We start from the raw sequence: 14,006 nt of genomic DNA on the forward strand, positions 1-14,006 counted from the left end.
AAGGCTCCCGAAGTATTGAATAATTCTTCCTGTCGCCAATCTTCTTTTATTTTTCTTGTCGACATGCTTCCCTTAATCAAATTTACTTCATCCCTGTTGAATAGTCGTGATTTTTCTGCCCTGTGGGTCCATTGCTTCCACCACGTTGACACGTCGTGCAAGTGGGGGACACACGTCCTCCGCTTTTTCTGGCGCACGTACGGTAACGCCTACCTCAGTAAAAATACCTTTTTGCCCTTGTATCTAGAAGATCTATTCTCACCACACGATTTCTTCATCCAACGGCACGCTGCTTCACCCGATTCTTATATAAACCTTTCTTCCACCTCAGTTCATCCCCTCGCTTGCGCCGCTCATCTGTTCCTCTTCACAAAACTTCCCCTGCGCCCAACTCTCTCTGATCTTCCGCACTCACCTGCATTGCTCTGCCCATTGCCGTTGATGCCACCGCGCGCGTCGACTCGCCACAAAGACTCCGGAGTCCAAGATGGCCGCCGAGGATCCCGAGTGGGAGAGATCCAAAATCTCCAACCAAGACACCAACATGCCGAAGAGGCTTGGCCTCATGAAGAAGGAGGACGCCATCCGCTTTCCCAAATGAAGAAAGCTACCCCAAGCCTCCAATGGAGTACCGGGTTAGTTTTGTTGATCACCTCATCCGCGGGCGTTCGACCCCAATCCACGCTTTCCTCCGCGGCCTTCATTTCGTTTACGGGATTCAACTGCACCAGTTGACCCCCAATTCCATCCTTCACATTTCTATTTTCATCACACTTTGCGAATGCTTCCTCGGAATCCCTCCCAATTGGGCTCGTGGAAACGCATTTTCCGCCTCCGCCGCAATGGCTCCCACAACGTCACTTATAACATAGGTGGCGTTGTTATCTCGTGTTCGCATGCGATGTCGACTATTTCGACGTCAAATTTCCCGATTCTCGTCCAAGGATGGCGCAAAAAGTGGCTCTACATTCACGAAGAGAGCGCCAACTCCGTTGAGCACAACATAATTCCTTTCGACGGAAGTGCCAGAATTCAGCCGCCGCTCCCGGGATGCCGAAGCTTCCGAGGAAGAGAAAAAGGCGACAGAGGCACTCATGTCTCGTATTCGTCAACTTCAAAACACTCGAGGCAAAGAGCTGTCTCGGTGTTCAAATCACCGCCTACTTCCTTAGGATTAGAGTGCAGCCTCTTCGTGCTCGCAAAAATCCCCTTTGGACGTATTCTGGTAAAAATGACGCCAACAGAATCTCCGGTGACCTTTCCACCAAGGACTTGGAGAAGTTGATTCGAAGACTTTCTCGCCTGGGTAAAGACCCAATTCCTTCCTCTTGTCGCGTGGAACCGTACAGCTCCGCCAATCCACTCCCCGAGGTATTTTCTCTTCCCGAGTGTGTATCTTGTTCCGCACGTTCTCTCGCATCTCATTGTATTGTCATCTCTTTAATTTTCCTTTGGTCACTATTTTTTGAGTAACCATCCTACTATGACTTCCCTTCCTCCTCTTCCAGAGGGTGGAGAAGTCGAAGAACAGGCCATCGTTGCCGAAGATACTCAAGGTTCTTCTATTCCTGAAAGTGAAGTCGCGGGTTCTCACAAATCTGCGGCTTCTTATGAAAAAGAAGTTGAGTCTGAAGCCAGTGAGTCGACGCAATCCCTTCCTCCCGCTCGTTTCTCCAAGGAACAAAAGGAAAAGGACCGATGCCGAGGATTCGGCACCTCTAAGGCTGAAAAAGTTGTTCCTTCTCATCCGAAGGCAGCTTACGATCCTTATGTTGAATCCCTCGTCAGCTCGTAAGTCATCTTTATTTCTCCCTATTTTTGTACTCGAAATATTTATCTTGTCTTGCTTTTTATGCTGCCGATTTTTTGATCAACAGTGATGACGAGGAAGAAGTGCCAATCACTGACGTGGCTCCTCGGACAAGCACGTCACGCATCGTACCGCCTCGGACACGCTAGTTGAAGGAGAAGAAACCTCGCCTCCTCAACAAAACGTCGTCACCACTACTCCACCATCAAGCCCCCTTGCTCCTTCGCCAAAAAGGACAAGGGTTGAAAAGATTGTTGAACCTGCCCCTCAGTTGGGCAATTCGTCGACTCTACTCTTAGATGATGTAAGCTTGTCGACATTTATATTTTCCTTATTTTGCTTTTTTCACACCTTTTCTCTTTTTCATGCCGATGTTTCCCTTGCTGTGTTCACCTTGAACAGCCTATGATCAAGGATCTTCTTCGCATCGGTTCCCAATTTATTGGGTACCGTGAATATGCTAATAGAGCCGAAGGTAACGACTTTTATACTTGCTGTTTTTCCTTGATTTTTTACTCCTGTTGCTTGTCGCGATTGTTGATCTTTCTTCTCTCTCTTTTCTATATCTCGACAGAGAAACTTGCAGAGGCCAACGAACGCGCCGACGCACTTGCTCGAAAACTTGAGCAAAGTGAGGCGGCTCGCAAGAAAGCCGAACTCGCTGCTAGCAAAGCCAAGGCCGAAGTCGATGAAGCCAAGGCGAAAGCTGCGCGCGTCGAGGAACCGCAGAAAAACTTGAGGATGCTACGGCTGCCTTAGATGAGCACAAAATCGCGCAAGCTTCTCGTGAAGAAGGAATCCTCAAGCGCCCGAAACTCGTAGTCGCCGCACTTTCAGTAATTTTGCTGATCCCTGCTATTTTTATGAGAATTGTTGTTTCTTGTCTTTTCACTAATGCTTTGTTTCCTTGATAGCCCAAACAAACCAGGAGTTTGATCTGACGAATCCTGTCGATGACCCGCTCCTTGACGCACTTTCCTATCTGGAGCTTCATGGGTCCGAGATTCGTGAAGGTGTGTCGAATGCTAGCGCAGTACTGTCGGCACTGTTCCCCTACTTCTTCCCGAAGAAAGAGGAGCCTGCGACTTTCCTCAACCTTGCCAAGATGTTCAATACACCGGAAGACCTTGGACTGAAGATGCGCCAAGAAAATATGAAGGTTGCCGTTGAGAACACTGTCGCGTTGGTTCTTGATAGTCGTGAGACTATTGACTGGATGAAAGTTGGCGACACCGAGCAGATAGAGCAATCAAGGTGGAAGTCGCTGATTAAGGCGGCCAAGCCCAACACAAAGAAGATCTTGGCCTATCTCGGGATTAAGCCATCGTCGACTCCTAGCTCGTCAAGGCCGGAGGTCTAGTTGCATGCCTCTGTTTTTCTTTCTGTTTCTTTTGCTCTTGTCGCCAAAGTAGTCATTTGGCGACACGTACTTCCTTAGCTCCACTGTAATGCCCTTGTAATTATTCCAAGACATTAATGAAAACTTCTATCTTTGCTTGTTGTTTGATGTTGTCTTGTTTAAATTTCAGTTGATATTTGATAACTATACTCCATCTTCCGCTCCTTCCAATGTTTCGCCTTCTTCTTCTCGCGCGAGGAGAGCTTTTGCCGACATCGCACTGTCGACGATACCTTGTCGCAAGAACTGGATGAACTTCGACAAGAACTTCATTATGCGAAGAAGCAAACACTTGTAATGATGGAGCATTCTCGTAAGTCATCTGAAGCCGAAAAAGTTGCTCTCCAGCAAGCTCGCGAGGCCGTGGCTGCCAAGGAAATTGCTGCTTCCGAGGCTGAAAAGGCGACTACTCGAGAAAATTTCATGCTTGAATTAATGAATGAAGCCAGTGCAGATATGTCGGGTATGCTTGTTTCATCCTCTGATATCTTTCATCTTCATGCTATTGTCTCTTAAAGGTTTCCACTTCGTTGTTTTGATAGGTGCCTTTACCGATGTCGCCGAGGAAGAGAGGGTAAATGTTAGGACGAACCTCCTTGTTAACCTTTCCCTGGACCATGGTTCTTTGTTTTGGGCTACCCCAGAGAGGACCCGCCAAATTGTCGATTTCAAGATCGCACTTCTCAAACTCGCGACTTCCTTGACTTCGTACCAAGACCTTGTCCATGGTTTACAACTCCATGTTTCCTCGAACGTCCAACCAAAAACTCTTCCCGAATTGATGGAAAGGTTCAAGGATGCTCGCAGATTCCATGATTTTGTCAAAGCTCAACCGGTAGTCGGCGCCAGATTTGCTCTTATCATGCTCCAGATCCGCCACTCGAATCTTGACCTTACCCAAGTTGTCGCGAAAGTTCATCAAAAGGTAAAACGTCGGAGAGTTGGTGTTGACAGGATTAACACGAAGGTTACGCCTATAGCCGAAGAAATGATTGAGGACCTTCTTCGGATGGACGCCGACTTTTTTGCCGATGGCCATTATGCCGATTTTCTTGGTGCTGCTCCTGAAGAAAACAGAGTTACTCTTGATGACATATTGAATCAAGACTAGTTATTTTCCTCTTATAGATGTTTCTTCTTTGTAATCCATGATTATATTGTAAAGCAATCATTATATTTCTCTGTTTGTCTAGCCCCCGAGTGTTTCGGTGACTCTTTATCGTATTTGTATATTTGCGAGGTTTTGAACCAAGGCATTTATATATTTATGGCGAATATGAGCCCCCGAGCTTTTTATTGAGTACTATTTTGTATTTTTATTGACTCACGAGGTATTTGAATACCAAGGCAAGGCTTTTCTTTTGTCGATGAACTATATTGAAAGACTTTGATCATGTCGATAAAGAAGAAAAGTTATATTGTCACTATCTTTATTATATTGCAGCACCGCGAGCCCGCCTCATTAAAAACCTTCTCCGGCCCCACTCGGTGCCCCGAAAAAGGAAAAGAGTGCGTCTGAAAACTCGCGGGCGTTTCAGTACATTGGAGTTTTACAAGGGCTATATTTCGACTCTAGGCGTAGAACCGCCTAAGTTGCGCCACGTTCCAGGGGTTTGGCTCCTCCACCCATGTCTTCTTGTCCTTTATCCTGTATGCTCCTCCTCCGATCACTTCCGTGACAATGTAAGGGCCAAGCCATGGTGACTCGAGTTTTTCATGACTTTTTTGCGTGAGCCGAAGAACTAGGTCTCCCACCTGAAAAGATCTTGGCCGCAAACGTCGACTGTGGTAATTCTTCAAGTCCTGTTGATATTTGGTTACCCGAGATAATACTTCATCTCGAGCTTCATCAAGTGCGTCGACGTCGTCTTCTAGCGCTCTTCTCGACGTTTCTTCATCATATTCAGCGACACGTGGAGAGTTGTGCTCTATCTCGATTGGTAGTACTGCCTCTGCTCCCTGAACCAGGAAAAACGGAGTTTCTGCGTTCTTGTGTTTGGTGTTGTTCGGATGCTCCACAACACGCTTGGTAGTTCTTCTGGCCAGGTATGTCGAGCTTTTTCCAGTGGTCCTAACAAGCGCTTCTTGATGCCATTGCAGATGATGCCATTGGCTTTCTCGACTTGCCCATTGGTTTGAGGATGTGCAACTGACGCAAAGTTCAGCTTGATACCCACCTCTTCGCAATAATCTTTGAATTCATGGGATGTGAAGTTATCGCCGTTGTCCGTGACGATCTTGTGGGGCACTCCAAATCTGAAGACGAGGCCTTTTACGAATTTTATCTGCGGATGCTCCGTCTGGTGAATTTATCGGCTTCGCTTCTATCCACTTTGTAAATTTGTCGACACTACTAACATGTACTCCTTTCCTCCTGGCCAGGATTTGTGTAACTTGCCCACCATATCAAGTCCCCATTGAGCAAAGGGCCATGACAATGGTATTGGTGCTAGCTCTGCTGCTGGAGAGTGAGGTTTTGCGGCAAACCTTTGACACGCGTCGCAAGTTCTTACTATGTCTTTGGCGTCCTCGATTGCTGTCAACCAGTAGAATCCTGCCCGAAAGACCTTGGCTGCAATAGCTCGACTACTTGCGTGGTGGCCATATATTCCTTCGTGTACATCCTTTAGAATTATTCTTCCTTCTTCGGGTGTGACGCACCTTTGCAAGACGCCTAAAATACTTCGCTTATACAATTCTCCCTTGACCACCGTGAAAGCTTTGGAGCGTCGAATTACTCGCCTTGCCTCAACTGGATCGTCGGGTATTTCTTTCCTGAGGATGTATGATATGTACGGCTGCATCCATGGTATATGTATCACCATGACCAGGTCCTGATCTTCTTCTTCGTCCTCTTGCTTTTCCTTGGTAGCCCCCGAGGGTTTCTTCTCCTTCTTTTTTGATTTTGTCGACTTAGTGGATCTCTCTGTTATCTCTTCCCCTAAAAAACATGGCGGGACTGCAAGGCATTGCGACCCGATGTTTGCAAGAACGTCGGCTTCGTCGTTGCTCAATCTACTAATATGATTTACTTCGCATCCATCGAACAACTTCTCGAGCTCGTTGTATACCTCCTTGTATGCCATCATGCTATCATTGACTGCGTCACATTGGTTCATAACTTGCTGTGCCACCAACTGTGAGTCGCCAAAGATTTTTAGTCGAGTTGCACTGGCAGCTTTCGCCATCTTCATCCCGTGTATGAGAGCCTCATATTCTGCTTCATTGTTAGATGCGTTAGGGAACGTCATCCGAAGGATATACTTCAATTTGTCGCCTTCAGGTGATATGAGTACTACTCCTGCGCCAGCCCCTTCTAGTCTCTTGGACCCATCAAAGTTCATGGTCCAGGTTCTCGATAAGTCTGGGGGTCCTGTGTTTTGCAACTCCATCCACTCTGCGATGAAGTCCGGCAGAACTTGCGACTTGATTGCTTTTCTTTTTTCATACGTGATGTCCCGAGGGGAAAGTTCTATTCCCCAAAGGGAGACACGACCCGTAGCTTCTGGGTTGTTCAGTATATTTGACAAAGGAGCTTCATTGACCACTATGATCGGGTGTGCCGAAAAATAGTGGCGCAATTTTCGTGCTGTCGTGAACACTCCATATGCTATCTTTTGGTACTGAGGATACCTTTGTTTTGAGGGCGATAAAACTTCGCTAACGAAGTATACTGGCCTCTGCACGCCGTGGAGTTTTCCTTCTTCTTCCCTTTCGACAACTAGCACCGTGCTCACTACTTGGGGTGTGGCTGCGATATACAGCAAGAGAGGTTCCCTTTCTTTTGGCGCCACCAAAATTGGTGGTGTCGAAATTGTGCGCTTCAAATCCTCGAAAGCTCTGTCGGCTTCTTCGTTCCACTGGAATTTATCTCCTTGTTTTATCAAAGCGTAGAACGGCAGCGCTTTTTCTCCCAACCTCGCGACGAATCTGCTCAAAGCTGCGACTCGCCAAGTTAGCTGTTGTATTTCTTTCAACTTTGTTGGCTTCCTCATTGTTACGATAGCTTGTATTTTGTCGGGATTTGCTTCAATCCCTCTTGCTGAGACTAGGAACCCCAGAAGTTCTCCTGCTGGGACGCCGAAAGAACACTTCGTCGGGTTTAGTTTGAGGCAGAACTTATCAAGGTTGTCGAAGGTTTCCTTGAGATCCTCGATCAGCGTTGCCCCCTTTTTTGATGTTATGACGACATCATCAATGTATACTTGCACGTTCTTCCCAATCTGTGTCGCCAAACACTTTTGCATCATCCTCTGATATGTTGCTCCCGCATTTTTTAGACCAAAGGGCATTGTTCTCAGAGCAAAACACGCCGTAAGGTGTAATAAACGCAGCTTTTACTTCATCTTCTTCTTTCAATCTGATCTGGTTATAACCAGAGTATGCATCCGTGAAGGAAAGACGTTCACATCCAGCCGTGGAGTCGATAATTTGATCGATCCTCGGGAGGGAAAGTGATCCTTTGGACAATGTTTATTGAGACACGTAAAGTCGACGCACATGCGAAGGACCTTAGTGTTTTTCTTTGGCACCAAAGACGGGATTTGCTACCCATGTGGCTTCGTGAATATCTCTTTGATAAATCCAGCTTCTTGTAGTCGATTGATTTCGACAAAGCATGGCTTTGCGGTTTGGTTCAAAACGCCGCAAAGGTTGTTTGATTGGTCTCGCTAGTGGATCCAAGTTTAGGTGGTGCTCGGCAAGTTCCCTGGGTACTCCTGGCATGTCAGCTGGACACCATGCGAAGATTTTCCAGTGCTCACGGAGGAACTCGACGAGCGCGCTTTCCTATGCGATATCCATGTCGTTTGCGATAGATGTCGTCTTTTTCGGGTCTGTCGGGTGAATCTGCACCTCTTTTGAATTTTTCTTGGTACTGAAAGTTGATTCTATGTTTGGCCTTCCAACGTCTGGCAGTACGTCGTAATCAGTCATGCTTTTTGACGCCAAGTACTCAGCTTGCATCCCGAAAGTTTCTGACAACCGGTGGAAATCCTTGTCGCACTTATCGGCTAAGGCAAAGCTTCCTTTGACTGTGATTGGTCCCTTTGGTCCAGGCATCCTCCACAACAGATATGTATAGTGTGGTACCGCCATAAATCTAGCATATGCTGGTCGTCCCAACAGAGCGTGATATTGCGACGGAAAATCCACGACTTCAAACTCGAGCCTCTCGATTCTATAATTTTCTCGGGTCCCAAACTGAACGTCGAGATTGATCTTTCTCAATGGATAACTTGGTTTCTCTGGTGTGATGCCGTGGAACCTTGTGTCTGTTGGTTTCAAGTTTGCTAAGGATATGTTCATCTTCCTCAATGTATCTGCATACATAAGGTTTAAGCTGCTGCCGCCGTCTATGAACACTCGAGAGACATCAAATCCCGCGATAACTGCTGGCAAAATAAGTGCTGACTGCCCTGGTCGAGGAACTTGCTGCGGATGATCTGCTATTGTGAAGCCGATATCTTGTCCCGACCAATTAAGGTACTCAACTGTTGGTGGAGGCATTTTCTCTGCCATAAACACTGTCGTGAGATTACTTTCGAGCTCTATTGGACGGCCTTCCCTTCGAATCATCGACACCGCTCCATTGGAGTTAGGATCAACATAAGGTGGTGGTGCAAAGTGCCGCTATTCTCGAGCCGATGCCGATTGTCTTCGTAATCGCGGGAGGAGGCGGCAAGTGAATCTCGCTTCGGGTTCTCGGGGATTTCTCTCGTGCTGCCCGCGCATTAGCGTTCTCGCATACCGCAACATTGCCTGAAAATTTCGACGCTCTTCTGCAAGTGCCCCGACTGTCTTTTACCGTTGTCGTCGAGGAAAAATGCATCCGGCACGGTCCATTCATCATCTCTTCGGGGACACGAAAGGTCTTGGGAACCTAGGCCCGCTACTTTGCCTCGTTGCGTGAATCATCCTGTTATCACCTCGCTGTTCATTGCCTCTCTGGTAATCATCTCTGTTGCTTCCTCCTGTATTTGTCCGAAAACCTGCCGAAATTTGTCCTGGAGCGTCATAGTTCTGGTACGACCGAGGAAATCGTCGCCTCGGTTGATAGTTTCGACCACGGTCCTCCTCTGGCGACCTGTGCCGTTTGTTATGGACAGCGTCTTCTCCATCTGCCCATTTATTTGCTATCTCCATTAACGCGGATACTGTCTTTGGATTGGTCCTTCCCAAGTCCTCGACAAAATCTCCACGCCTGACTCCTGCGACAAACGCATCTATTGCTCTCTCGTCAGATATATTTTCTGCCGAGTTTTTGATGATATTCCACCTGGATGTACTTTCTCATTGGCTCATCTGGCTTTTGTCGACACGCTCTCAACTCCTCTAACGACGCGGGTTTTTTGCACGTGGATCTGAAGTTCTTGACGAACACATCCTCGAAACTTTCCCACTGTCGATGGATCCTGGAGCGAGTTTCTTTATCCAAGATCGTGCGGCTCCACTCAAATGCACCTGGATGCTTTGCATGGCTGTTGCCCTAGTTCCTCCTGTCAGCTTCACCGTCTCCAGATAGTCGACTAGCCAATCCTCTGGATCTTGAAGACCGTCGAACTTCTTGAAATTATCGGGTAACTTGAATCCTGAGGGGACTCGAGTTTTTCGGACTCTCCTCGTGAAGCATGGTAAGCCGCACATATCTTCATCGTTAAGTTCTGGGGATTGCCGATGATCCCTTCTGCTTTGCCGCGCTCTGTCGACCCTTGCTTGTGCTTCTTGTGTCCCTTGCGCCACTTGGTCCTTCAAAGCCGCTGTTGTCGCTGCAGGTCGTGGACTATTTTGTCTTGCCGTTCCTTCGGGAGGCGTTGATACAAACGCTGTCCCCATAGCTCCAACTCCTGCTACCGCCATATTGTACAGTGTTTCCTTGGATCACTCGGAGGTGGTTTAGATGCAAGGATAAAAGCATGTGTCGCCATATACCCAGCCTCTGGTGTCTTAGGGATGATGTTTCCTCTTGTATCTATCGACATAAAGGACATGTCGAGGTTTTGGACCAAGTGCTCTCTTTCTGCTTCGGGTATATGTTGCAGCCTTGATCTTGCTCTGTTCCGCGCCTCCCGGTGGCTATCACCCGTAGTTCTAGATTGTCGACTTAGATCTGCCCTTCTTCTGCTGGATGCAGAAGCTGCCTCCTTTCTCCTGTTCAACTCAGCTGTCTGTTTTTCCAATTCCCTGGCAGCTCGTGCGAGCCTATATTGATATGCTTGCAATTCCTCCAGTGTGGCCGTGGTAGCCATTGGTTCTGTACCGTTCATAGCTCTCGCGGCTCGTCCCACGCTGCTTGCGAAAGTTGAACTCTATCTCGCGGCTCTGGCCCGACGTATTTGTTGCCCAGGCCTTGGCGCAGATTGGAGGGATCGACGTATGAATTTCCCAAACTGTCGAAAGCCTCAGATGTCTCCTCTTGATCTTCAATGGCGTAAATCTGATGATACTTTGTACTCAGATCTACGTTGGGTTTGGTGACATCATCGTTGAGATTGATGAAGACCTTGCCCACTGTGAGAGATTTGTCGATGAAGTCGTAACTGTCGACATCGCTTGAGCCATCGCTTATATATGAGTCCGCAGATGACTCAAACGACATGTCGTTGAAGATCTTGGCGAGTTTCTCTCTTGCTCTGGTGCTGACGTAGCGTGTCGCCGAGGTTTCTTCTTCTCCTGACTCGATAGACGATGCATAGCTTGAAAAATCGGAATCGACCACCGACGATCCCGACGAAATCGGAATCTCGACACGATACGATCCTTCCTTCTCGACGCGAAAGTGAAACCTTCCGAACGTCATCTCCATGGGCTCCGCCAGATACGCATATGCATCCAAACGGGAGGGTGGGTGAGGAACAAAATCGACAAGACCAGCAGCGATCTGTTTACCTCGATCCATTGTGTTGCTTGCGGTTGACGATGTCGAAGATCTTGAGCGTGCCATCGAGATCAGATCCTTACGCCTCTAGTTCCCACAGACGGCGCCAATTGACAAGGTATCAACTTATCAATGCCTATGGATTGTAGGCTAGGGTTTAGTTGGAAGTAGAGGGTAAGTAGATCTCGAAGGTTTCAGCCGAAAAGTACTCGACGATTATGAAAACTAGGGTTTGCAGACAATGATTCGATTGATTCGTCGTCCCTCGACTCCCCCTTTATATAGGAGGTGGAGCCGAGGGATTCGTGCTATACAAGTTTACAGAGTCCGGAACGGTTTATAACTCATCCCGCCAGATTACAAATAACACTTCCTATTACAACTCTATCTTTCCTTAATAGATCTTGGGCTCCCGAATCTTCTTATTCTTCGGGTATTGGGCCTCCAGTAAACACCGGGTACCATCTTCGGCAGGCCCATTTGGAATGCCTATGTCAATTAGTATGTCACAAGTGCGATCATTTGCAAACTGGAGAGGCTCCACGAATATACCTTCGTTGGCAGAATTCAAATATCTTCGAGTTTTTATTGCTGACTTCAGTTCTAGTTCTCTTGATGACAAGCGGAAAATCAACCTGTCAGGATTGTGTAAATTATATCAGCTGCGACACATACAGATTGAAGGCTGTGATAACTGCCAGCTACCAACACAGATTAGAGGGCTACAAAAGTTGGAAACATTTGATATAGATGGGTCCTATATCCCAATGGATATTTTTCACCTGCCGTGTTTGCTGTCTGTGCATATTTTTCAACTGCCGTGTTTGTTGCCTGAGGGCATTGGTAAAATGACATCCCTACAGCGTCTGAGATGGTTTGACACGCTGCACACCTCAATCGGCAGTATCAAGGGACTAGGAGAGCTCACCAATCTGAGAGTTTTGTATCTCAGAACCGGTTTTTCTGAAGCTGTGGACATGGATGTTCTAAACTCTTCTTTGGGAAAACTTTGTAACCTGTACTCCCTGAACATATTTTCACCTGATTCTTGGATACCTGAGGCACTAACCTTGTCGCCTCCTCCCCCCAACCTCATGAGTCTCTCCATGATGCGAATATCCCGGGTCCCAAACTGGATTGGGGTACTCCATAACCTCCAGAGCTTGCATATCAATGTTGATAAGCTAGAGAAGGATGATGTTGGTATTCTTGCGGAGTTACCCGCCCTCATCGACCTAGAATTAACGTTCAATAGAGCCCTGGAAGAAAGAATTGTCATCTATGGGACATCATTCGCAAGCCTGAAGCGGTTTGTTGTCTACTGGATTATCATGCCACACCTGACCTTCAGAGCTGGGGCAATGCCTAAGCTCCAGAGGCTCTCTCTGCATTTGAACGCCAGGGGGTGGAAGCAGGATGAGAGCACCACACCTACAGGTATCGAGCACTTGTTAGCACTTGAAAGAATCTCTGTGGGTATCGGGAGTGATACTGAATCTGAACAGAGAAGCGCAGAGTCTGCCATAAGGAGCGCTATCATCATGCATCCCAGACATGCTCACATTAAAATCGATATCCAATGTTACTAACAAACAGTGTGGGGGATTTGGTGGTAATTCTCGGTACCGGCCACATCCAGCAGCTGGTACGTTCAAATTCCACCTCCAGTCTGCTGACTCCAGTCTGTCTCTTAGTTTCCTAACTTCCAGTTTGGCTGTAGCTCCCCATAATACTGCACCTTTCCTTTTTTTGTTGTAGCAAGACTTTGGTAGATTTATCTACATTCAAAAACTGAAGATGCTTCATTCAAATAAAAAATCCGGAGCTCTACCAATGTATGAGTAGTTATGATTTCCCTTGCGAACAGGCGTTAAGCAAGTCTTTGCAAATGTCTAGGTAGAGTGTCCACAATAAAATTTGAGGTGCAAATATCTCGAAGTGAAGTACTCCTATATGTTAGCACTGTTTGATTAACTCGGCAACACACTAGTAAATTAGAGAGTTCAGCCATTCTCACAGACTGATTTTCAGGGAAGTCAGATTTCTTTTCTATGGAGCATAGGGATGAGATACGAAGTGATCATTGAGGTGCTTCCAACATCAACATTTATGTCGTATTGTAATGGATGGATATGGATTGCTGCATGTCCTTCCCATCAGGAACATCGAACTTTCACTTTGCTTTGTGCTACTAGTTATCTGATCGAACCGTTTCTTGAAGGTGATGCGCGCTTTGCTTGGGTTTCTCTTTCTCCTGTAACAAGGCTTGATGGTGGGCAGGAGTTAGCACTTGTGACTCGCTCCTTCCTTGACTAATCACCAGGGATTATATGTATTTGTTATTGTTGTATGTGTACGCTTGCCTCTTAATTGCATCAAACTACTTGCCCCTTATTTGTATTCAACTGAATGTTTTTTCCTTGTACTGTTTGCATTTCTCAAAAGGACAATTGAGGTGTTGTATTTCCCTACATTGATTCCTAGATGCGAGTTTGTGTTGGGTTGCTGGATGTTCTATCTGCAGGTTCGTTCCTTTCCTTTGGACGTGGATGTCACTGAAAATTTTGTGTAGACAGAGTTGTGCAGGGAGCTGATCATATGCAAGGGAAAGCTTCTGAATATTTTTTTTTTTGAAACGGAGGCAAAAGCTTTGCCTCATCCATTAATTAAGTAGAAGGTGTCCGGTTTTTAGGAGAAAACCAGGCAAAAACCTACAAAGACAGGGCCAAGCCCACACCCACCCACACGACGCCGCGAAGGCACACCGAGCCGCCCTGGCTACCCACACAAGCTACACAAACGCGAAGCTCGAGTTGGCCTATGCCAAACAGATGGCTCCCCAAGAAAATGCCGGTAGCTCTGATTTTGACGACGAGCCGCGGAGAGGAGATGCACAAGACCTGCGCCTAAAAGGACCTTCA

General features: G+C 47.0%; 1 protein-coding gene across 1 annotated transcript; it reads left to right on the forward strand.

The window, feature by feature from the left end:
- Positions 1–11,570: 11,570 nt before the first annotated feature.
- Positions 11,571–12,805, forward strand: LOC139834221 (disease resistance protein RGA5-like). The gene is made up of 2 exons (XM_071824682.1): positions 11,571–12,522; positions 12,795–12,805. Exons 1-2 carry the CDS (start codon positions 11,571–11,573, stop codon positions 12,803–12,805), a joined length of 963 nt encoding a protein of 320 aa, XP_071680783.1.
- Positions 12,806–14,006: the final 1,201 nt, after the last annotated feature.

The sequence above is a fragment of the Lolium perenne genome, chromosome 1, assembly GCF_019359855.2.
Source record: "Lolium perenne isolate Kyuss_39 chromosome 1, Kyuss_2.0, whole genome shotgun sequence".
Lineage (NCBI taxonomy): Eukaryota > Viridiplantae > Streptophyta > Magnoliopsida > Poales > Poaceae > Lolium > Lolium perenne.

Coding starts and splice junctions, on each gene's coding strand:
- LOC139834221 (XM_071824682.1), top strand. CDS start 11,571: ATGCCTATGTCAATTAGTATGTCACAAGTGCGATCATTTGCAAACTGG.